This window comes from Lagenorhynchus albirostris, chromosome 4 (assembly GCF_949774975.1).
Source record: "Lagenorhynchus albirostris chromosome 4, mLagAlb1.1, whole genome shotgun sequence".
NCBI lineage: Eukaryota > Metazoa > Chordata > Mammalia > Artiodactyla > Delphinidae > Lagenorhynchus > Lagenorhynchus albirostris.
Window position 1 is genome coordinate 92,087,885 of NC_083098.1, and position 26,312 is coordinate 92,114,196.

At 36.3% G+C, this 26,312-nt stretch overlaps 1 protein-coding gene across 4 annotated transcripts in view; it reads right to left on the bottom strand.

Annotated features, from left to right (window-relative positions):
• Window positions 1-26,312, bottom strand: part of PCDH7 (protocadherin 7) — a 448,326-nt gene that overhangs the window by 346,021 nt on the left and 75,993 nt on the right. Inside the window, exon 2 of one of the 4 annotated variants that reach the window (XM_060148391.1) lies at window positions 682-786. The exons of the other annotated variants lie outside the window; for them this stretch is intronic. Coding sequence (XP_060004374.1) covers window positions 766-786 — 21 coding nt within the window. The 3' untranslated portion in view covers window positions 682-765. Of the gene's footprint in view, window positions 1-681; window positions 787-26,312 lie in introns of those variants that run through there. 4 annotated transcript variants of the gene reach the window in all.

Consider the following 26,312-nt stretch of genomic DNA (forward strand, 5'->3'; position numbering starts at 1 on the left):
AATACATTACAGTGCTGCCCTGGCTTTAATGAGGTTATCAAATGGAGGAGAACTTAAGATTTGCCATTAGGTTTTAAAGAATGGTCAGCTAAGAAAGAAGCCTTCTTTGGGGCATGAATAATGAGAAGGACGCAGCACTAATGCTTGAAGGAAAGGAAGGGAGAAGAGAGGGAGAGAGGCTGGAAAGAAGAAAGGATGGAAGAGGGAAGCAAAGAATAGCTTTTCTAGCCAGATACAAACCAGAAGCCAAATTTGCAAGAAAATTCTACATTTATCCAAGTCATGTTCCCAACTCTTTTAAGGTACTGGCAGCCACTCCATCTTATTAAACATTCATCTAAAAAGCCAGTCAATGCTTGGCCTCGTCTGACCTGCCATTTTAGAATTTATTTTAAAGGGAAAAAATTAGCCATACAAAAGCATATTAATATCTTCTGATATGTTTAAAACTGTCCAAGGGCTGAAGCACTTAAACCACTGTAGCTCTCTCTCAAAACTCCCTAATTCAGTTTTGACTCTTTCCTTGTCTTGGCCGCATGTGTTCTTTGTGTTTTTACAGAGAAGCAGCTACCTAGGACCACCACCATGGCAAAGCAGCAGTTAAGCAAGAAGCACCAATAACAATACACAGCTGACATGTTTTCTTTTCCTTGGCTTGCTGACAGTCCTCAGGAAATGAAGCATGTGGTTTTGATGAAGTAGTTCCTTAAATTTTAATGTGGCATTGATCTATCTTAGGATTCCTAAAGGTTCATGGGCAGTACACTAAGGGAAGAGAACTAACAGCTGAAAAGAAAAAGAAAAAAGAAAGTTTAGTTATATAAAAGTATTCTGTAAAGTACAAATTAGAAATGGTACTATGTTACACCAAAACAAAATACCACTGATAATCTTTTCATTCACCTCACAGATTCTCAAAGTCAACACTGAAAAATGAATCACATAACATGCTTTCTCTATGAACCAAGACACGAGTCAACAAGGCTGAAGCAGTAGGGAGCAAACACTGGTGACATTACCTAGTGTCCTAGGTGGTCCCCGTCATCTCAGTTACTGGCATCACCATCTATGTGGCCTCTCCCATTGCGGAGCACAGGCTCCGGACACTCAGGCCCAGCGGCCGTGGCTCACAGGCCCAGCTGCTCCGCGGCACATGGGATCTTCCCAGACCGGGGCACGAACCGGTGTCCCCTGCATCGGCAGGCAGACTCTCAACCACTGCGCCACCAGGGAAGCCCCAGAACAATCTTTATGTCCTTGCTGTTGTGAACACAACCTATCACATCTATTCATGAAGCTCTATCCATTCATCTTTATACACGCCTTGTGTGTCTCTCCCTGTCCTTCCTTTACCGCTGCCACTTGATTTGCTAGGTTACTCATCATCTGTCTCCTGGACACTATTCCAGTCACTTTGCCACTGACTCTTGTCCTCCCAATCTATTTGCTGCCAGAATTATCTTCCTGTAATACAAATCTCAAATAATTACTCTTTATAAACTGTTGATGACTTCCCATTTCCTACAGAATAAATTCAAAACACCTTTTCACGGCATTCAGCTAGCTCCATGCTACCTGCTATCCTGCTATCTTTCCCTATGCCGTAACATTCTGCCCTGGGCTTCTCCTTCCTCAACCACAACAGAATTTTCACAGTTCAAAACCATTTTCATGCTCTTTAACTGTGTTTGTGTTGTTTCCTCCTTCTCAGCCATATGTAGAAGGCATTTAATATTTTTGTTTATCCATTTTTTAAGAAAAAAAATGTCTTTAAATTACCTTAACTGTCCTCTCAGCAAAATACCACAGCCGCAAATCTGAAGTTTCCCAAGAGAACATCAAATCGGATTTCAGAGCAGGAAGTGTCATCTCGTCCACTCTTTTAGATTGGGGGACAACACACACAGGCCACACCTGGTGGGCAATGACTTAAAGACAAGATAATGAAGATTTCTAAAGCTATCACGAGGAAGAGCTAAACAAGAAAAGTTTCCCGGATGATGGAGGAGGAAGCATGTATATAAAGGAAGAAAAAAAAGAAACTTCATTTTAATTACGTACTATCAGACAGCTGTCAGGAGAGATTCTGCCTTTGCTATGAATGATATTTCTCTAAATCCTCCTAACTTACTGGCCTTTTGAGATTCTGGGTTCCTTACTTCAAATTTGCTGAAGAATAAAAGGAAATTGCTTTTGCTGAGCAAAAGGAGAAAGACACACTTTTGGAGTGAGATGTAAATTGTAACCCTAAAATGAGAGAAATTGGAAATTCTCATTTTTGGTTGGGTGTTTTTCATTCTGCAGAGGCAGCACTCTCAGACCTGTTCTGAGTTAACCTGTCCCGTCCTGAGATCATTTGAGGATGTTAGATTTTCAGCTACTCTAAACACCAAGATTCTAGCTACTGATGTTATCAATCTAATAAGAACCAGGAGTTTCCATAATATGATTTCAAGGAGCCTCAATCACATTCTGTTCTCTGAAAGGCATTTCGTCAAGTGGTTCTCGTTATCAAAGACCCCTGTACACCCAGGAAGCATCCTATTTAAATTTGCAGGGACCTTATTGTAATCTCAGCAGTATCTGGTTGTCAGCAAGAAGGTGGCATAATGGACTATAATCATCTTGCACAGACTAAGGACAGGTCTAGCAGAAAATGTTTAATTCTAGGTGATGGCTCCTGCAGAGTCAGTAAAGGCCACGTACTAATAAGGAACTGCAAAAAAGTGGCAGTGACGACATACTCGCTTCAAAAAGCAAACTCAGCACATCTGTGGCAGCTAGTAGAACCATTTTAGCTGCATGTCAGGCTATGAAAAATACCAAAGGACAGGAGCACCAGAGTGAAATGGATAAGAAGACAACAATAATAACAAAAAGAGATAAATCAGAATATCTGATCATGCCTCCATATTTTTACCAGCTGAAAGTCAGGTGAACCATATTATCAAATCTAGGAAATAAAAGTGTGACAAAAAGCTTGCATGGGACAAATCTCCATGTTTTAATTTATTATAAATATCACACACTGTAACCAAACTCTTTGCTATATTAATATCAGTCCAAAGCTCATTTCATTTTTAATAATGCCTATATTGTCACCTACTACTAATCCAAGCTCTAAGGCTTTTATCTTTGCTATGTAATGTTTGATTTTTTCTTTTCTTCTTACTCAAATATAAAATGCGAAACTCTGCAAATGAAGAAAAAGATAATGCATGACAAGAATCCTGCTGCTTTTAAAAGGGAATGACTTCTTCACATGATTTCTAAAGGCTTCTGTTACCTCTGGAAGACTTAGAGTCAAAAGGGTTCTCTAGAAAACTGGGAGCTAGATGAAGAATACTGCCAGGGTCATAAAACCTCGTGTAGATTGTCCTTTGCTCACCAACACTCTGCACACTTGCATTCTGTAATGAAGGACAGTCCTTGTGCAGGGACCACAAGAAGCACCGATGCTTAAAAGCCACATACTTGAAACGTCTAACAGAAAAAATATAAATTTTTTATATAAAGAAGTGGAATCATAATATAAGGAATCCAAGATGGAGTCATAAAAATGCACACAATATCCCCATAGGAACGCAAAGTAGCTATTTAAGGCTTATAGTACCATCTATCAGCCAGGAAAATAACACGAACAAAAGATGAAAACAGAACACCTAGCCTTTTACACAGCTCCCTGTCAGTCTAGGCCAGGCCGAGGCTGTTTAATGCAACACAAGAATGAGAAAATGTTTTTGGATGTGGCGCGTGACTTTCCAAACCCAACGTGCACTGGCCCGCGCTGTGAAACATTAACAGCGTCTAGCCCTCCGTTAGGTACGGCTTCAAATTTCCTGATTATTTTGAGTAAACATGAAATTAAATAATGGAAGATTCTCGAAAATACATGTAAAAGTAGATGTTCTTGGAAAATAGATTTGCTTAGGTGGGGGGTGGGGTGCGGGGTCACTCCGATGACCTCGCTACCAAGGAGTTGAATTAATCATGGCTGGGAGATGATGGGAATGCTCGGGTTTCCGGCCCTTTAAGAACTTTATCTACGTTATCACCCAATATCTGAGATACTGCTCCTTTGCTCTCACCAGTTACTGTGCTGCTCTGTGATGGGGCTTAACTCAATTTATCTAACTCTTAATTTAACCGTTAATAAAAACTGAGCATCAGGGAACATAGCTCAGAAGGTTCTGAACAGTGCCTCTGGGATACACATTTTATCCTTCCCACTGTTTCTATTCTGGTTACATCAGTATGCAGAAGCCATTTTCAACTGAATATTCCTAGACACAATACAATTGTATGCAGAAGGATGGGTTTGAGTTTAAATTAAAAGTTTCAAATGCTGGCAATTCCTACATGCATACAGCACCAGTGCAAGGAAATCCTGGGCCTCCGTGAATGCAGGCCATTTGTCACTGGGGATTATGAAGGAAATCCATGAATGAGCAAAGGTATCTCTCTGAGTGTAAGAAGACAAGTGCATTTGCAGCAGAGGAATGTCCCTTATGTCTATTCCAGGGCAGTCTAAGCCATGGGAAACCTTGAGTGGACAGGGAGATCTTGGCACAGCATCTGAGTGAGACCCTGAGAAGGTCACAGTCCCTTGTTTTTTCTCAGAACCGGTTAAGCCACATTTATATTTTCTGGACATGGTGCCAAGCTACAGACACCCCACATATCCTAAGTCGATGATGAAACTGCACATACCCTTTTCCTCCGATATCTGAAAGGAGCCAACCTCTTTCCTCTGCATGATATCAGTTCGTCTGGAAGCCCTCAAATACAAGGAAACAGATGAAACTCTTATTTTGGACCAGCACTTGGCAGAGAATGTATCTGCAGAGGGAACGTAGACAGGGTGGTAAAGACTGACCTAAGTGTGAATGCAGTGCTGTCGTTTACTAGCTATGAGGCCAAAAGGCAAGACACTTAATCTCTGTAAGCCCCAGTTTCCTCATCTGTAAAATGGGTTAAATAAGAGTACCCATCTCACAAAGTCATTGTGACAAGTCCTTACAACAAAGGCTTGGCTTGTGATAAGCACTCAAGAAATGTATATTGTGATGATGATGCTACAATATCAAAAGTTAAGCCGTTATTTTGAAATGAGGCATAGAAAAACACTCAGTTGTGAGGAGCGCAGTGGTGGGAACTTGTGCTTGAAATACTCTGCAAAACTCAGTAACAACCTCCCAAGTTTTCTTCACCCTAGGTCCTTTTGATAAATCTTGTATTTCCCCTGTGTGTCATCTCCAGGAAATCCCTATAGTCTATTGTACTTTTGCAAATATGCCAGATAATCAACAGATCATATTTAAAACAAAGTGTTCACATTCATATTAAAATATGTCACTCCCCCCCAACCCCATTTGCCCCTAGATGAACTGTATATTTTATATTCTGATAGTCATTTTTATATAAGATATGTTGGTGTGTTGGTTATAACCTACATACTCTCAGAACTTCTTTATTCCTTAAAAAACAGCTAGTGTTATTTACTTAACATAATTTTTTCCCCTACAGTAATATGCTCAGTTTCTAATCAGAATAATATATTACTATTTTAAAATCCATTTGAATATGATTTATAATCTTTCACACATTGCTGCCCATATGGTTCTTCATAGGCAAATACTGGTCAAATATACTACCCCTGCAGATTAATATGTCACTTCTTACATATTCCTAGAGGGTGCAGAAAGAACTGTTTTCATTTTTTTTTTAATGCCTGTGTCAAAAGTGTGACAACAAAGATAAACTAGGGACTCACAACTCTTCTGGGGCATTTTGTACATGGAGACACCCTCACAACAAAAAAATATATTTTAATTTATTATTTCTTTTGCAACTTTGGACCTGTTATAAAAGTGTTCATATCAGTTTCTCTCTTTTCTCTGTATTCTGTGATCTTTTTTAAATAGCAAAAAGATTTTCCTATCATCAAGCTATCTAAAATGTTTAACTGAAAGAGTCCAAAAGTATTATCTGAAATGCTAAATCTTGATCTATTAGGATTCTTTTACTCTCTTAATCATTCTGATCTTTGGTTTTATGAGAATTCAAGATGCTATTAACATTTTTGGAGCACATTCAAAAGACAGAACATGATTCACATTCATGTGAAGCCACTATGTGGCTTCATCCAGGCTTTATTCAGAACTTGTTTATCAGAAGCTATCTCCTCTAAGCTCTATTCAAGACAGAAGATGCCTCACTACCCATATTCATCCCCAGTCCCTTACAGAAAGCTTTAAACTAATTTCCTAGGGGATTTACTTACCAAAAATAGATGAGCTCTTTGGTCAAGCCTGATAACAGGAATTTATGCATCATAACTTGTTAGAGAAAAGTTCTACATATTGAAAATTATCTGAGCAAAATTCACCAAACAAATGCTTTCATAACCAACTTGAACCTAATTATTCAAGAAACTATCATAACATTACACACTCATCAAATTAACGGCAGGGATAGATAATCTGAAGATGAATCATTTAACTTGTCCTTAGCAAAATGGCAACAGAATTTATTTTTACTTTATTCAGTTTCCCCCTAACAATGTAAAATTCTTGTACAAGCACAAAGCCATCTGCACTTAATTAATCACAGAATCCACCCAAACATGATCAGATCTCAAGAGAATGAAAAGTATATATATATATATATATATATATATATATATATATATATATATATACTTTTAAATATATAGAGTTAAACACAGTCTTCATATAATACATTTAAATCAGGGCACACCTAGATGAGCTAGAAAAAACTGCACTGCTCTGCCCAACCAGTGAAATCTCTAATTTCAAGAGAGGAGCACAGATAGCCAGGCATAAGTTCCCATCAAAACTTTTTATCCTGTTGATACTGATTTTCTTCCCTAAAAGACACAGCTTACATTGAAGGTCTTGGTACATGTATGGGAAATTTCTAAAAGAGCTCATTCATTATCAGAAATGGTTCCTATACCCTCAATAGAGAAGAAGGAACACATCACCTTAAAAAAAAACATTCATCAGTGTTCTGTGTTTTGTGGACAACAGCTCAGCCACCTCTGCCTCATCCTGTGACAATAGGAATGATTTACTATTCCCTTCCCAGTCAGGAGACAGAAACCAGAAATGGTTAGGAATAGGAATAATTACAGTGAAATCAATAAGATTACGTTTCAGAACCACAGGTGTAGGGGAAAGAGAAAAGATTACAAATCTCACTGTTGGGTTCTATTTTGCAATCTTTCCTGCCAGTAATCCTTTGGTTTCCAGGTCTTGTCATGCTTATTTGTTAGTCATGTTATTCCTTTAGGGTTGGTTTCCTAGGATCATTAAGCTGCATATTTTGAAAAGAACATTGCCCTGGGAACCTGGTGTTCTAGATTCTAATTCAAACTCTCCAGGAAGAGTGGGTATGTCTGAAACAGGGGCATTCGACAGATGCTTCCTTAAGTCTTTATCAATAAAGAAGTCCTGATTTTCCAGTTCTGTGGAGCAAGCCTGAGGGTTACTATGGTTATCTGGTTACATATACGTATATATGGAATTTATTATGATAATTAGAGTTGTTGGGGTATCATCAAAGGGAAAGGGCTGATCTTTCATTGCAGTAAGAAATCATCTGTTTAGGAGTTAACAACAACTAATATGTATATGTATAGCTGATTCACTTTGTTATAAAGCAGAAACTAACACACCATTGTAAAGCAATTATACTCCAATAAAGATGTTAAAAAAAAAAGATTACATATAAGATTTCAGAGACAGCAGAAGCAAGAACTACAATCCTGCAGCCTGTGGAACAAAAACCACGTTCACAGAAAGATAGGCAAGATGAAAAGGCAGAGGGCTATGTACCAGATGAAGGAACAAGATAAAACCCCAGAAAAACAACTAAATGAAGTGGAGATAGGCAACCTTCCAGAAAAAGAATTCAGAGTACTGATAGTGAAGATGATTCAGGACCTTGGAAAAAGAATGGAGACAAAGATCGAGAAGATGCAAGAAATGTTTAACAAAGACCTAGAAGAATTAAAGAACAAACAAACAGAGATGAACAATAGAAAAACTGAAATGAAAACTACACTAGGAGGAATCAATAGCAGAATAACTGAGGCAGAAGAATGGATAAGTGACCTGGAAGACAGAATGGTGGAATTCACTGATGTGGAACAGAAAAAAGAAAAAAAAGAATGAAAAGAAATGAAGACAGTCTAAGAGACCTCTGGGACAACATTAAATGCAACAACGTTCACATTATAGGGGTTCCAGAAGGAGAAGAGAGAGGACCTGAGAAAATATTTGAAGAGATTATAGTCGAAAACTTCCCTAACATGGGAAAGGAAATAGCCACCCAAGTCCAGGAAGCACAAAAAGTCCCATACAGGATAAACCAAAGGAGAAACACACTGAGACACATAGTAATCAAACTGGCAAAAATTAAAGACAAAGAGAAACTATTGAAAGCAGTAAGGGAAAAATGACAAATAACATACAAGGGAATTCCCATAAGGTTAACAGCTGATTTCTCAGCAGAAACTCTACAAGCCAGAAGGGAGTGGCATGATATACTTAAAGTGATGAAAGGGAAAAGGATACAACCAAGATTACTCTACCCAGCAAGGATCTCATTCAGATTCGATGGAGAAATCAAAAGCTTTACAGACAAGCAAAATCTAAGAAAATTCAGCACCACCAAACCAGCTCTACAACAAATGCTAAAGGAACTTCTCTAGGTGGGAAACACAAGAAAAGGACCTACAAAAACAAACCCAAAACAATTAAGAAAATGGTAATAGGCACATACATATTGATAATTACCTTAAACGTGAATGGATTAAATGTTCCAACCAAAAGACACAGGCTTGCTGAATGGATACAAAAACAAGACCCATATATATGCTGTCTAGAGACCCACTTCAGACCTAGGGACACATACAGACTGAAAGGGAGGGGATGGAAAAAGATATTCCATGCAAATGGAAATCAAAAGAAAACTGGAGTAGCAATACTCCTATCAGACAAAATAGACTTTAAAATAAAGCATGTTACAAGAGACAAGGAAGGACACTACATAATGATCAAGTCTTCCCTCCAAAGGAAGATATAACAATTATAAATATATATGCACCCAACATAAGAGCAACTCAATACATAAAGCAACTGCTAACAGCTATAAAAGAGGAAATCAACAGTGACACAATAATAGTGGGGGACTTTAACACCTCACTTACACCAATGGACAGATCATCCAAACAGAAAATTAGTAAGGAAACACAAGCTTTAAATGACACAATACACCAGATAGATTTAATTGATATTTATAGGACATTCCACCCCAAAACAGCAGATTACACTTTCTTCTCAACTGTGCACAGAGCATTCTCTAGGATAGATCATGTCTTGGGTCACAAATCAAGCCTCAGTAAATTTAAGAAAACTGAAATCATATTAAGCAGCTTTTCTGATCACAATGCTAGGAGACTAGAAGCCAATTACAGGGAAAAAAATGTAAAAAAACACAAACACATGGAGGCTAAACAATACGTCACTAAATTACCAAGCGGTCACTGAAGAAATCAAAGAGGAAATCAAAAAATACCTAGAGACAAATGACAATGAAAACACGATGATCCAAAACCTATGGGTTGCGGCAAAAGCAGTTCTAAGAGGGAAGTTTATAGCTTTACAAGGCTACCTCAAGAAACAAGAAAAATCTCAAATAAACAAACTAACCTTACACCTAAAGGAACTATGAAAGTGTGATTAAAGATCTTCCAACAAACAAAAGTCCAGGACCAGATGGCTTCACAGGTGAATTCTATCAAACATTTAGAGAAGAGCTAACACCCATCCTTCTCAAACTCTTCCAAAAAATTGCGGAGGAAGGAACACTCCAAAACTCATTCTATGTGGCCACCCTCACCCTGATACCAAACCAGGCAAAGATACTACAATTAAAGAAAATTACAGACCAATATTACTGATGAATATAGACGCAAAAATCCTCAACAAAATGCTGGCAAACAGAATCCAACAACACATTAAAAGGATCATACAACATGATCAAGTGGGATTTATCCCAGGGATGCATGGATTCTTCAATATACGCAAATCAAACAATGTGATACACCATATTAACAAATTGAAGAATAAAAACCATATGATCATCTCAATAGATGCAAATAAAGCTTTTGACAAAATTTAACACCCATTTATGATAAAAACTCTCCAGAAGGTGGGCATAGAGGGAAATTACCTCAACATAATAAAGGCCATATATGACAAGTCCACAGCAAACATCATTCTCAATGGTGAAAAACTGAAAGCATTTCCTCTAAGATCAGAAACAAGACAAGGATGTCCACTCTCACCAGTATTATTCAACATACTTTTGGAAGTCCTAGCCATAGCAACCAGAGAAGAAAAAGAAATAAAAGAATACAAATTGGAAAAGAAGAAGTAAAACTGTCACTATTTGCAGACAACGTGATACTCTATATAGAGAATCCTAAAGATGCCACCAGAAAACTACTAGAGCTAATCAATGAATTTGGTAAAGTTTCAGGATACAAAATTAATGCACAGAAATCTCTTGCATTCCTATACACTAATGATGACAAATCTGAAAGAGAAATTAAGGATACACTCCCATTTACCATTGCAGCAAAAAGAATAAAATACCTATGAATAAACCTACCTAGGGAGACAAAAGACCTGTATGCAGAAAACTATAAGACACTGATGAAAGAAATTAAAGATGATACAAATAGATGGAGACATATACCATGTTCTTGGATTGGAAGAATCAATATTATGAAAATGACTATACTACCCAAAGCAATCTACAGATTAAATGCAATCCCTATCAAACTACCAGTGTCATTTTTTACGGAACTAGAACAAAAAAATCTTAAAATCTGTATGGAGACACAAAAGACCCCATATAGCCAAAGCAGTCTTGAGGGAAAAAAACGTAGCTGGAGGAATCGGACTCCCTGACTTCAGACTATACTACAAAGCTACAGTAATCAAGACAATATGGTCCTGGCACAAAAATAGAAACATAGATCAATGGAACAAGATAGAAACCCCAGCGATAAACCCACGCACCTACAGTCAACTAATCTATGACAAAGGAGGCAAGGATATACAATGGAGAAAAGACAGTCTTTTCAATAAGTGGTGCTGGGAAAACTGGACAGCTACATGTGAAAGAATGAAATTAGAACACTTCCTAACACCATACACAAAAATAAACTCAAAATGGATTACAGACCTAAATGTAAGACTGGACACTATAAAACTCTTAGAAAAAAACATAGGAAGAACACTCTTTGACATAAATCACAGCAAGATCTTTTGTGATCCACCTCCTAGAATAATGCAAATAAAAATAAAAATAAACAAATGGGACCTAATGAAACTTAAAAGCTTTTGCACAGCAAAGGAAACCATAAACAAGACGAAAAGACAGCCCTCAAAAATGGGAGAAAATATTTGCAAATGAATCAACAGACAAAGGATTAATCTCCAAAATATATAAACAGTTCATGCAGCTCAATATTAAACAAACAAAAAAAAAATCCAAAAATGGGCAGAAGACTTAAATAGACATTTCTCCAAAGAAGACATACAGATGGCCAAGAAGCACATGAAAAGCTGCTCAACATCACTAATTATTAGAGAAATGCAAATCAAAGCTACAATGAGGTATCACCTCACACCAGTTAGAATGGGCAGCATCAGAAAATCTACAAACAACAAATGCTGGAGAGGGTGTGGAGAAAAGAGAACCCCCTTGCACTGTTGGTGGCAATGTAATTGATACAGCCACTATGGAGAACAATATGGAGGTTCCTTAAGAAACTAAAAATAGAATTACCATATGACCCAGCAATCCCACTACTGGGCATATACCCAGAGAAAACCATAATTCAAAAAGACACATGCATCCCAATGTTCATTGCAGCACTATTTACAATAGCCAGGTCATGGAAGCAACCTAAATGCTCAACGACAGATGAATGGATAAAGAAGATGTGGTACATATATACAATGGAATATTAGCCATAAAAAGGAATGAAATTGGGTCATTTGTAGAGACATGGATGGATCTAGAGACTGTCATACAGAGTGAAGTAAGTCAGAAAGAGAAAAACAAAAATCGTATATTAACGCATATATGTGGAACCTAGAAAAATGGTACAGATGAACAGGTTTGCAGGGCAGAAACTGGGACACAGATGTAGAGAACAAACATATGGACAACAAGGGGGGAAAGCGGCAGGGGGTGGTGGTGGTGGTGTGATGAATTGGGAGATTGGGATTGACATGTATACACTGATGCGTATAAAATGGATGACTAATAAGAACCTGTTGTATAAAAAAAAATAAAAGAAAATTTTTTAAAAAAGTCAAAGCAGGGACTCAAACAGATATTTATACACTCATGTTCATAGCAGAATTATTCACAATAGCTAAAACATGGAAGCAACCCAAGTGTCCATTAACAGATGAATGGATAAGTAAAATGTGGTGTATACATACAGTGGCATATGACTCACCCTTTAAAAGGAAGGAAATTCTGATGTATGCTACAACATGGATGAAACTTGAGGACATTTCATGCTAAGCATTATTTCATTTAGCATTCTTTCATGCTAAGTGAAGTAAACTAGTCACAAAAGAACAAATATTGTTTGATTCTACCTATATGAGGTACTTAGAGTAGTCAAAATCATGTAGACAGAAAAAAAAAGATTTCATGATGTCAATAAAATGGTGGCAAGTTTTTTGGTTAAAAAAAAATCATTGAATGTCTAAGATAATTTAATAACCACATAAGATGATGCTTTGGAAATCTACCATGTGTTTTCATCCTCAGGCTAAAATGAAAAGTGCTTTTTCTTATGGGGAAAAAAAAAAAAAAGGAGTTAACAACAGCTAGTCCATACTATGGGAAAGGAACAAAGGCTTACTTTGTGGATCCCAAAGCCTTCCTTTGAGTTGATATGGAAAGTGGAGATATGGAGACTCAGAAACATGAAATAATTTCCCTATTCAACACAACAGATATTAATGAGTACCTCCTATTGCTTAGGCACTGTAGTATGTACAAAGGATACAGCAGTGGAAGAAAACACACACACAAACTCCCAAACTCATGCAACCTACGTTCTAATGGGTGAGAGAAAAATAGGCCAAATAAATAGGTAAATATTATACACATACAGTACGTACATACATAGTTACTTACTTACATACATACAATCTTAAGAGGGATTGAGGAAAAGGGAAGAAAAGTGGGAGTGTTTGGGATCTAAGAGGAAGATGCTATTTCAAATAGAGTGGTCAGGAAGTCCTCACTGCTAACATGACCAGAAGCTATATGGGGACTGGAAGAAACACCCCAGAAGGCAGAGTAAATTTTAAGATTCTGAGCAGGAAGTGGACCTGGCTTTGAACAGAAAAGGCAAGTGTGGTCAGAGTGAGAGGAATGTGGTCAGAGATGTCTTTAGAGATGTAAGGAAATCAGATCATGCAGGGTCTTGAAGATTTTGGCTTTAACTTGCAGTGAGATGGGAAGCCACTGGAGACTTCTGAACAGAGAAGTAATTTGAATTATATTTTATAAGATAATTTATATTTTTAAAATTTATATTTTTATATTTATATTTTTCCCTAGTTCTTATTCTGATTACAGTTTTAAAAATAGGCTGCTGTAGAGGCCAGGGTTAGAAGCAGGGAGACTAATTAAGAGTCTTTTAGACACTCTTTGCTATGCAGAAGAGAGCAGAAAATTAAACAAAACAATAGAGTAGCATGCATGTTCCTGTATAAAAGCAAAACAAAACAAAACAAAACAATAAAAGCCCTGTAACGAAAATCCACAACATCCTGAAAAAAATGCAATTGCCAACCAGTCAATTTTTCCAGGGTATGAATACAAGTATCAGAAGGGAAAAGCCAACGAGGATGAAAAAATACATGTTCTTCAACAAATTACACAAATCCCTAGCATTTCATTTGCTTTATATTATCCCTACAAATATGTTCTACATCTACTTACTTGTTGAAATTTATAAAACAGATATATGCAGACAAAAGGAAAAATTGAAATCCAAATGCTTAATTTATAATGCAGCCCCTTTTATGTTAGGACACACTAGTAATTAAACTTGGCCAAAAAACTAAATTTTAAAATATTAAAATAATATAACAAGTCAGTACACTGAAACCTAGAGAAAGAATGAAAAAATTTTAAGCATTATGAGTAGAAGCCTCAGAAACCATATTTCATCCAGTTCTTACAACATCCTGTAAAGTAGAGGGAGATGAAAAAACTGAGGCTTCAAGATGTTAGATGACCTACGCAAGGTCCATAGCCAAGTAAATATTAGGCATTGATTTGGATCCAGGTGTCTAATTCTAGATGCCATTTTCTTCTGTCTAAATTCCTCAAAATAGAGATTGCATAGCAAATAATCAAATACCTAAGAATGGTCAGTACTGCCAATAAATTGCCTCGATATGACTGATCTGTACTCTATTGGTTTGTTCACTGAATTTCTGGTGAAGTAATGCAGGAATAGAATGCAGTGCTAACTCATGATAAAGCCTACTGATGAGGTTCTTCTATATTTGAAGGGAAGCAAAAAGCCTTTCATAAAAATATTCCTGAAATGTCCCTTTTCCCTAGTTCTTTCTGATAAATGCCCTACCCATCAGTATCTTTTTTTTTCCTCTACTGTTTACAGTGTAATCTTGACTGAAATCTAAGTTTTAATAAAACTTATATTGAAATGCAGATATATATTTTTGTACAATATACAATCACTTTTTGGAAAACAGGTTTTGTCTCCCAGTGCCTAAATGAAGAGATAGAAAAATGTTTCAAAAATCATTCTGAATTCCTATGGTAAAAGTATGCACTTTCCACTTCTAAAATCTATGAGAAGTAAAATAAATCTCTTTCCAAAAATGTACCTTATTTTGTAAAGAATTACGATGTAGATTTAATTTAAAAGAAGCAACATAATTAAAGAGGAAAGTCCCTTTTGTGTCAAAACTTGACACAAGAAAATGTGTTTCAAATTGCAGCTTTTAAATTTAAATTCCTCCTTAAATGCTTCTCTACAAAGTCAATCACTGCAGCAGAGAAGTACTTCAGGGATTTTAGAACTGAAAATACATCTTAAATCAAAATATGCCACTAGCAGCTTTATACAAAAACTCAAGAGACAACCTGACATCATTTGAATTTCTTTAAGTGTGTACAATATATTTTAAAATACATTTGAAGCCAATTTGGTCAAATTTAACTGGATGTATTTTTCTGAGTTTACCATAAAGAAAGACAAAATGATATTTTAATAGGGTGAACAAACCCACTGATTCATCTACAAAACATTGCAAATTAATAATCAATAAGGAGTCTCACTGGAGGAGTATCCCTATACAATTTACAGATCCATTCAGTAATTTATTGAATGAATCCACCTGCATTGTTTCAAATACCTTTCCTCAAAGTTCTATCTGCAGTGAGATACTGGGTATATTTCCTTTTTATTGTTTTCATTATATTTTACATACACATGCATACATATATGTAATCCATACTCACAAATAAAAATGAACATATACATTTATAGTCTTCATAATATAACTTAAAATTTAGCTTAGCTTTATCCTCTTTTTTATTAATATAATGCTATTTAACTTTTGCTTGTTGATCAGTCTCAAAGCTTTACTCTTTAAACCCACCAGTACAGGGATAGTGTCCTATAGTACTTTTTACATTCCCATCACATCAAACATAATGTAGGAAAGCAGTTGCTCAATTCATGAGTCTTAATCAACACATTTGCTTTAATAAAAATTATGGGAGAAAATGGACTCTAATCCACTCCTATATACTTACATTAGGAATTAAATGTGAAGAGCTAGTTACTTATTCCAAAAGTTAAAGGATATATTTATTTAATAAATTATATAAAGTCTATACCAATATTTCAGGCCTTAGCCATTTTTCACAAGGGGAAAGAACCTGTGTGATTTGTTTCCATGTTTTTGTACCAGGTCTTAAGCAGTGGTGCAATGAATGAACAAAAGTCAACAGGGATTGCTAATACAAGTGGCTTCCTCATATAAACAGAAAATTAGGTAGGTAAAGGAAATTCCTTTCATAGGCCAGGACAAAATGAAAAATATCACCAACAATGACATTTAGAGAGGAAAGAGAAAATAAAATAGAGTTGATGCTGCATTTCACATAATTTTAAGATAATTCACTGAAGAGTAAACCAAAGAAAATCACATTTAAATGAGCCAACAATAGATTTTCATATGATGAATGAAATTTTTACTGTGAATCTGGTATGACATTAATGCTACAGAAGTATTTGGAAAGGCATGATGAAAACATTTCCAAAGTGTGTTTACAAGGGTATTTGTTTTTTCACATATATATGGATATTCCAAACATATACATATTTGCATATAGATAAACGTTATCTATATATATATAAGTACATGATACCTATACGTAAAAACAGGTAATAAGAAACTGGGACATGAAAGTACATTTGTTTATCCAAAATTAAAAAATAATACAAAGAAGATGTCAAAATTTTGTGATAACTGCAGACATAGATAAATCTAGGTATATCACTTTGAATTACTTATGCAATTCTTTAAAAAAGCAAAAAAAACACAAGGCTGAGCAAGGTGAAATTACTTTTTTTTAACATCTTTAATGGACTATAATTGCTTTAAAATAGTGTGTAAATTTCTGCTTTATAAAAAAAGTGAATCAGCTATACATATATCCCCATATTCTCTCACTCTTGCATCTCCCTCCCACCCTCCTTATCCCACCCCTCTAGGTGGTCACAAAGCACTGAGCTGATGTCCCTGTGCTATGCGGCTGCTTCCCACTAGCTATCTATTTTACATTTGGTAGTATATATAAGTCCATGCCACTCTCTCACTTCGTCCCAGCTTACCCTTCCCCCTTCCCGTGTCCTCAAGTCCATTCCCTATGTCTGTGTCTTTATTCCTGTCCTGTCCCTAGGTTCTTCATAAGCTTTTTTTCTTTTTAGATTCCATATATATGTGTTAGCATATGGTATTTGTTTTTTTCTTTCTGACTTTCTTCACTCTGTATGACAGACTCCAAGTCCATCCACCTCACTACAAATAACTCAATTTCATTTCTTTTTATGGCTGCATAACATGCCATTGTATATATGTGCCACATCTTCTTTATCCATTCATCTGTTGATGGACACTTAGGTTGCTTCCATCTCCTGGCTACTGTAAATACAGCTGCAATGAACATTGTTGTACATGACTCTTTTTAAATTATGTTTTTTCTCAGGGTATATTCCCAGTAGTGGGTTTGCTGGGTCATATGGTAGTTCTATTTTGAGTTTTTTAAGGAACCTCCATACTCTTCTCCATAGTGGCTGTATCAATTTACATTCCCACTAACAGTTCAAGGGGGTTCCCTTTTCTCCACACCCTCTCCAGCATTTATTGTTTCTAGATTTTTTGATGATGGCCATTCTGACCAGTGTGAGATGATATCTCATTGTAGTTTTGATTTGCATTTCTCTAATGATTAATAATGTTGAGCATTCTTTCATGTGTTTGTTGGCAATCTGTATATCTTCTTTGGAGGAATGTCTGTTTAGGTCGGCTGCCCATTTTTGGATTGGGTTGTTTGTTTTTTTGATATTGAGCTGCATGAGCTGCTTGTAAATTTTGGAGATTAATCCTTTGTCAGTTGCTTAATTTGCCAATATTTTCTCCCATTCTGAGGGTTGTCTTTTCATCTTGTTTATGGTTTCCTTTGCTGTGAAAAAGCTTTTAAGTTTCATTAGGTCCCATTTGTTTATTTTTATTTCCATTTCTCTAGGAGGTGGGTCAAAAAGGATCTTCCTGTGATTTATGTCATAGAGTGTTCTGCCTATGTTTTCCTCTAAGAGTTTTGTATTGTCTGGCCTTACATTTATGTCTTTAATCCATTTTGAGTTCATTTTTGTGTATGCTCTTAGGGAGTGTTCTAATTTCAGTCTTTTACATGTAGCTGTCCAGTTTTCCCAGCACCACTTATTGAAGGGGCTGTCTTTTCTCCATTGTATATTCTCCTTTATCAAAAATAAGGTGACCAGGGCTTCCCTGGTGGCGCAGTGGTTGAGAGTCTGCCTGCCAATGCAGGGGACATGGTTTCATGCCCTGGTCCGGGAAGATCCCACATGCCGCGGAGCGGCTAGGCCCATGAGCCATGGCCGCTAAGCCTGCATGTCCGGAGTCTGTGCTCCACAACGGGAGAGGCCACAACAGTGAGAGGCCCGCGTACCGCAAAAAAATAATAATAATAAAAAAAAAAGGTGACCATATGTGTGTGGGTTTATCTCTGGGCTCTATCCTGTTCCATTGATTTAGATTTCTGTTTTTGTACCAGTACTATACTGTCTTGATTACTGTAGCTTTGTAGTATAGTCTGAGGTCCAGGAGACTGATTCCTCTGGCTCCGTTTTTCTTTCTCAAGATTGCTTTGGCTATTCGGGGTCTTGTGTGTTTCCATACAAATTGTGAAATTTTTTGTTCTAGTTCTGTGAAAAATGCCAGTAGTAGATTGATAAGGATTGCATTGAATCTGTAGATTGCTTTGGGTAGTATAGTCATTTTCACAATGTTGATTCTTCCAATCCAAGAACATGGCATATCTCTCCACCTGTTTGTATAATCTTTAATTCCTTTCATCAGTGACTTATAGTTTTTTGCATACAGGTCTTTTGTGTCCTTGGGTAGGTTTATTCCTAGGTATTTTATTCTTTTTGTTGCAGTGGTAAATGGGAGCGTTTCCTTAATTTCTCTTTCAGATTTTTCATCATTAGTGTATAGGAATGCAAGACATTTAATTAATTTTTTAATTAATGCATTAATTTTGTATCCTGATATTTTACCAAATTCATTGATTAGCTCTAGCAGTTTTCCGGTAGCGTCTTCAGGATTCTCTATGTATAGTATCATGTCATCTGCAAACAGTGACAGTTTTACTTCTTCTTTTCCGATTTGGATTCCTTTTATTTCATTTTCTTCTTTGATTGCTGTGGCTAGAACTTCCAAAACTATGTTGAATAATAGTGGTGAGAGTGGGCAACCTTGTCTTGTTCCTGATCTTAGTGGAAATAGTTTCAGTTTTTCACCATTGAGAATGATGTTGGCTGTGCCTTTGTCATATACGGCATTTATTATGTTAAGTTCCCCTATGCCTACTTTCTGGAGGGTTTTTATCATAAATGGGTGTTGAATTTTGTCCAGAGTTTTTTCTGCATCTATTGAGATGATCACATGGTTTTTATGAAATTACTTTCTTGAAGCAACCTTCAAGTTCCCTAAGCCTGAGTTACTTGCCCTTCCTCTACACTGCAGGATGCAGTATTAGTCATGTTGTACAGTGTTTCCATTGTGTTTCTGTTGCCTCCACTAGACTATAAACATCTTGAAGGCAAGGATTGTGCCTTATACAGCCCTACAGTCCCTGTCTTTAGCATGATGTTTCGTGAAGTCAATGGTCTCTTGAGTGAATAAATGATATTTTTTGGGGGGTATCCAGACACTGGTGGAATACTTACAAAATCACCCCATGAATCACGTTCCAAAATGAATAGTTCAATGTTTACCAATGTCTTTGTCTGCCTCCCCTTTAATATTTTCAGAGTTGCAAATAAATATGCAACAAATGAAAAAATGTCTTTTAGAGGTTAGATTCTCCTCTATATTTAAAAGCATAGTTTGTGATATCCAACAGTCCAACTACTTATTGGAGGAGGGGCTGGTGTCCTTTAGTTTTGAAGATGACGCTATTACCTACCTTAAAAAGACACACCCTTTTATTTCCAGTGGTCCTCCTATATGCTCAGTATAATAGATTTGCAAAAGTTCTATTCAGAATAGAGCGAGAGTATGGCCTTCTGATTGAGTTACCTCATTTCCCTAGATGTGTTAACCACCAGAAGCTCAATATATCTTCATAATGCTTAGAATTACGTTTCCTTCATTTTCTAATTAAAGGCTGATTATATCTATGACAGTTAGAGAATTTAATATGTGCATGTTTAGTTAGTTGAAAAATTAAATTCATCAGCTCACCTACTCTTCACTACAGCTATTATACTAACAAGAAAAATGTAGGTAGCCTTAATGTTATTCTCTCAACATAAATTAGATAAATAATGCTTTCCCTTCATTATATGAGGAGGGGAAAGAAAAAAAGATAGTACTGAGAAGAGTGTTTAGAAAATAGGGAAAGAACATATACTTTAAGAAACTGATAGAAGGTGGAGTGGAATGAAAACAATAGTATATACTAGAATAAAGTTTTACTTTACCGTATAAAATTTTAAAAGTAGTTTAACAGAATTTATCAATATGATTTATAATATGACTCACTTCTCAAATTTGGATTTTGAATTTGTCCTAGAAAGTTTATTGATTTATTAGTGAACATTTGTGTGAAATGTACTTAAGAATTCATATTTTGATTAGAGTACTCAATTAATCCTGACTGAATTTCTGAGGGAGAAAATGTACACTTCAATGTAATTTTGACATGTTATAACGCTAGGTAATATTTTCAAAATGTATATGGAGAATAATAAATGGTGACAAATTCACAGTTATTGATATATCAAGAGATCTTAGGACTTAATGATAGTCTCAAAACCATAGTACCACCTACCTTACACCCAAATGTACTACACATCCCAGAACACTGAGAATGTTTCAATGGTAGACTTATTTAATCAGTTTTATTTATTTAAGCTGTCTGGTTGTCAATCTTTGCTTCTCAGGAATCTTAAAGATTTAGGAGCAGGTACCTTATTCTCCAGTCTTGGAATAGGCACATATCTTCTATTATGTGGTTGTACTTTGCATACATTTGTCTCTGTCCACTGAACTTTAATTTGGGGACCATGTCTTGTGCACCTCTGAATCATCTCACCCTATACTTTCACAAGTCTGGGCCTTGCCCTTGACTATTCTTTCTCCCTACAAGGCCTTCCTGTCCTCTACCTAGTAAAATGGTACTTGTATTTCAAAGCCCAACTCCAGTGCTCTGAATCTCTTCCTGACCCTCTCTGGATACCACCTGCCCTCAGTCAGGGCCACATTATGACTTCCTTGAACCCTAGGCTCTTCTGCCTTTACAGACACTTTGATCATTAAAAAAAAATCTTACAAATTATATATAAGGACTGTGTTGTTATAAAGATGGATGTAGTAATATTACATATTAAAACATTTTATTTGACTGAAAAGGTCCTTGTTTTTCTTCTGATTTTAAAAGAAACTGAAACACTGTCATGGGCCCCACACTAAAAAGTATTGTGGGTCCAAAGCATTGTAACTACTGTGCCCAATGAACAGTCAGTTCTATTCCAGTGTCCTTCTCCAATGCCAGAGTTAAAAGATTCTACAGAACTTTGTTCCCATAGCATTTATTGACACCCAACACAGTGCCAAGCAAAGAGCAGCCCCTAAGAAATTTTGTTTAATGTTGCTAATTTACATTTCACCCTTTCTTTATTAGTAATTGATTACATTTTACCTCCCTAAAACTTACTGTGAGTTCCTCAAAGAAAGGGCCAAGGTGTTATGCACTTTTATAAATCTAGAGTCATAAATTATTTGGTATAAAGTAAATATCTATTGAATTGAATGAAATTGTGCTCATCTTTGCTAACTCACATCAGATGCCACTGACTGCCACTTGCAAGGAAATGTTCTTCCAACAGAGAATACACACGAGAGCAATGTTTGAAGCTTCTGATTGTCATTCAAATGTATCCAGTTTTCCGAAACTCAGTTCTGATACAAAGTACACAGATAGCTAGAAATTATTTGTAATGGTAATCCATTACAAAGAGTCACTTTTGGATTTAATCAGCTGTGTTCTTATATTGGCATAGTGCCTCTATTTGACTACTAAGGTTTAGCCATAGATCTCAAGATGAAAATACCTTATACAATACAGAAAAACAAATGAGAGAATGAGAAGTTGCCTTAAAAATGATAATTTACAAGAGCTTCCCTCATTTATTTATTATAGTTTATTTATTTGCTATTGATATTTTTCAACATTGATTTCCAATGAGTATAAAAGCACAAAATGAACTAAGAACTTGTAGCATATTATATGAACTGCAAATCTAATTATTAACTGTTGAATACTGTCCCACATCTATTTACTAAAGTAAAATGAACTAAATACATAAACTATTTGTTTATCCATTCATTCATTCATCTGACATGTAATAAATGCCTATTATAGATATTGCAGCCAATATAACTATATTTACAGAAGATCTCAGTCTAGTGAGATAGACAAATAAACAGTCCATTATAAACATTATCCACTCAGATAATTATTAGGAGAGGTGAACTTTTGTGCTAGTGAAAGGTGAGTGGGGCACCTAACCCTGATTCAGGTTACAAGGGAAGCACTTCAGGTTTTTGTTAATTAAATCTTCAAATGGCACTGTAAATTATAAAAGCCATGAAAGAGAACTAAAAATGTAAAGTATAGAGAACAAGAAGACTTAAGTCACCTATAATCATACCACACAGAGTTGAGCTGCATGTTGAAGAACACGGAAAATGTAACCAGAAGAAAAACAGAGTTCGCATTCCAGGCATGAACAAATGCAAACAGGAATGAGATGGCATCACAAAATCTGAAAACGTGCTAGAGCACTGGGGCCAGGGGCACAGTCTATGTTATACGTATAATGTAAACCAGACCAACCCATTCTGCCTCTGCAGAGAGGGACATAGGGGTCATCAAAGGCAGATAATAAGCAGGAAAATTGGTGTCTCCCTTTAGGTCCAGATAGAACCCTCATGCATCAGGAGATGCAAGGTTAGTGAATATTCACGAACTTCAAAGTGGTTAAAGCTCAGAATGAAGCAGGGCTACAGCAATTCTACATACTGATTTTCCTCAGAGATAAAATATTTCAGTCTTCAGGTGGGTGACAAAGATTGCCCTACTTCAGAAGCCTGGATGGTGATAGCTATCTCTGCCTCCTGTGAGGGACTTACTTTTACAAAATATTTGCACATTCTTCATTTCATTAATTCTTCATAACAACACAAAGACTAGCAGAGGCATTTCTCACATTTAACCACCACAGAAATGGAGTCTCACAGACATGCAACGTTCTGTTCAAGGTCAAAGGGTTTCAAAACAAGACCAGGACTAGTGTTTCCCTTTCCCTCTTTTGAGCAGGGAGACCAGGTTATTCAAGCCCTATAAACTCTACAGTGGATAACACAGAGAGCTGGGGATGGAGAGGAGTCGATACTGCTATCTAAATGATTAATTATGAATGCTTCTTTATTGCCTTGATTTATTTAGATAATCGCTTAATCTTCCATTTTGTTGAGTATATGTAGCAACATCATTAGTCCAATTTGATTTTTTTTTTTTTTTTTTTTTTTTTTGCGGTACGCGAGCCTCTTACTGTTATGGCCTCTCCCGTTGCAGAGCACAGGCTCCGGACGCGCAGGCTCAACGGCCATGGCTCACGGGCCCAGCCGCTCCGCGGCATGTGGGATCTTCCCGGACAGGGGCACGAACCCGTGTCCCCTGCATAGGCAGGCAGACTCTCAACCACTGCGCCACCAGGGAAATCCCATATTTTCTTTTTGAGGACCAATAGCCATTTTAATATGGAAACCTTTAACAGAATTACCAGATGGGTGCTTTATTTGCTTTTAAAGTGGGTTACAAATAGTAGCAATTAGTCATTGATGAAGACCTCTAGGTCGAGAGGTTTTTCATAATGCAGCACCATGATAATTTTTTATTTCATCTGTAAAACAAATACAAAATCATTTGTAAAAAGCAACATATGTCTTGACAATTTTCTAATTATCTGTGTGTAAAATAGTCAATTCTCCTGCACAGATGGAACTTTTCACATGACACATTTTTACTCTAAAGCCTACAAAAGATGACTAGAAATTGGTGAGTCCATATTTCTACAATTTGTTTTTATCTGATTCTACCCAGTTAGAGCCCAGAGTTATGTTTATTTTTCCCACAAAAAGAGGTAACTGCTTATTAAAAAAACAAGGGAGGAGGATGGGTGCTGAGTTGAAAGCTGAATTTACTCAGAAATAGCATTAAAAACTAGACTCCACACTTTTCTCAGTGAAAATAAGAGGGGAAGGTTGCCAGATGGAAATCGTCCAAGTGGTGTTCTTTTAGGAATTGTGCCTAAGTTATCCTGAAGGAGGAACAAGAAAGAGAGAAAGATAGACAGGAAATTTTTAACAAGATGCCCTGAAAAAGTTTTCTGGCTTTACTTGCCAGTAAAGAAGCCAAAAACAATTATTATTATTCAAACAACTTAATGAATCCATATGAAAAACCACCAAGTATTTTATACTAGGAAATGTAATTTTTAGTAACTTTTCTGTCATATTTGGAATTTATCAACTGTATTCTCTCTCTAAAATTAATGACTGATAATAGCATTTAACCACTTTTCAACACGTTTGTTCATTTAGTCAGTACTGGCATCTCTTCCAACCATCCCACAGCCTTTGTACATGTCTGGATCTCATTCATCTTCTGCAAACACCAACACAGATGTGCCTACATGCCCACCTCTCCCTCCTACACCAGCTAAGAAAAGAAGCCACCCATGTCACTGTAGGTACCCCCAAGAGAGCCCACTGTGATTGCAGTTTGTGGCCACTGTCATTGTTTTGGTTCCTTCAGGAAAAAATGAACCTGGGTTGAGACCTCTTTCTTGAGAGTCTCCAAAAATGTATGCTCTAATTAAACATCTCACTTTGGGATTTACAAAATATTTAAGGTCAGAAAACCTCTCTCATCATCCATCAATTGGAATTTTGAAACTGTGCCAGTAATCACCAAATTTTCTTTTTCACAAACAGATGATGACTGTTACAATATGTGCTGGGTTAGGCCTACAAGTGTAATAATATTTAGCTGCCAAGTTAGAATACTTGCTCCACCCTATCTTTAGAAATGCAACCAGAATCCAGAAATGTAATATTTGTGGTTTCAGACTACATGTAGAAAGCCTAATTTTATATCCAAATCTTAAGTGATTATAAGGAGTTAGTTGGGGCTGCAAACATGACATTATGTTTGATGAATAAGAATCTATTCTATTTTTGTAGTGGAAAGCCCATGATTGCAGGTCATGCATGCCTGATATCCTCATATATCTACCTTAAAACAGTAATCCATGAACATGCCTCCGTAGTCAATATTTTGATCCCAAGTGATATTTATAATCACAACACATGGATTCTCAAGTAAATATGTATCCTTGCATCAGAAATAATAAGTATGTTTTGCATTCCTTTACTCAAAAGGAAAGTGAATGTAAGGAAGACAATACCTTGGTTTTGTTTGTATTTCATTGATTACACTTTGGAGAACTATTGATATAACAATTATTATCTTCTGATATGTTAACCTTATTAATAAAATAATTCATGATTCAAGTGAAGTACTTATAGGCTTAAATACAACATTCAAGTCATTTTAGCAGTTCCTTCTATTTTATATATATATATATATATATAAAATCTTCTATAAAAATCAAAAGAATAATAGCTCATTTTCCAAAAATAGTAGTTTTCCAAGAGAACTCCAGATCCAAAACAAGTACTATTTTATTCACGTCAGCTTTTACAAATGTGAAGAGGAATGCTAGAGATGCTTACAACATTCCAAATGCCTAATACACCAGCAGACACCAGTGTATCATCTAATAATCACTTTACTTATATGAACAAGTATACACAAAAATAAAATTTAAGAACTCTGATGACCAAAATGTAAATAATCAAGTAAATCAAATGAAACTCTATGATAGATTTTTTTATTTCCCCAGATTTAGGTGTGATCATTTTGGGCGAACTAAGGTTTGGGTGGAAATTGCAGATCCAAATGAGTGCTACCAAACCTATACAATAGAGCATCATGATGAAGAGGGTCAAGGAAGCCTCTGTGAGGACCTGATATCTGAAGTGAGATTTAAATGATGAAGAGGAGGCAGGCATACGAAGACTGGAGGGGAGAAAGAGTGTTCCAAACAGAAAGCATAACAAGTTCAAAGTCTCTGCAGGAGGAAATCTTTTGGCATGTTTGAGTGACAGAACAAAGGTTCATGGTGGCTTTGGTTTAGTGAGTCATTCTGAGAGTGAAAGGAGTTGAGGTCCCAGAGGCAGGCTGGTACCTAATCAGGTCAT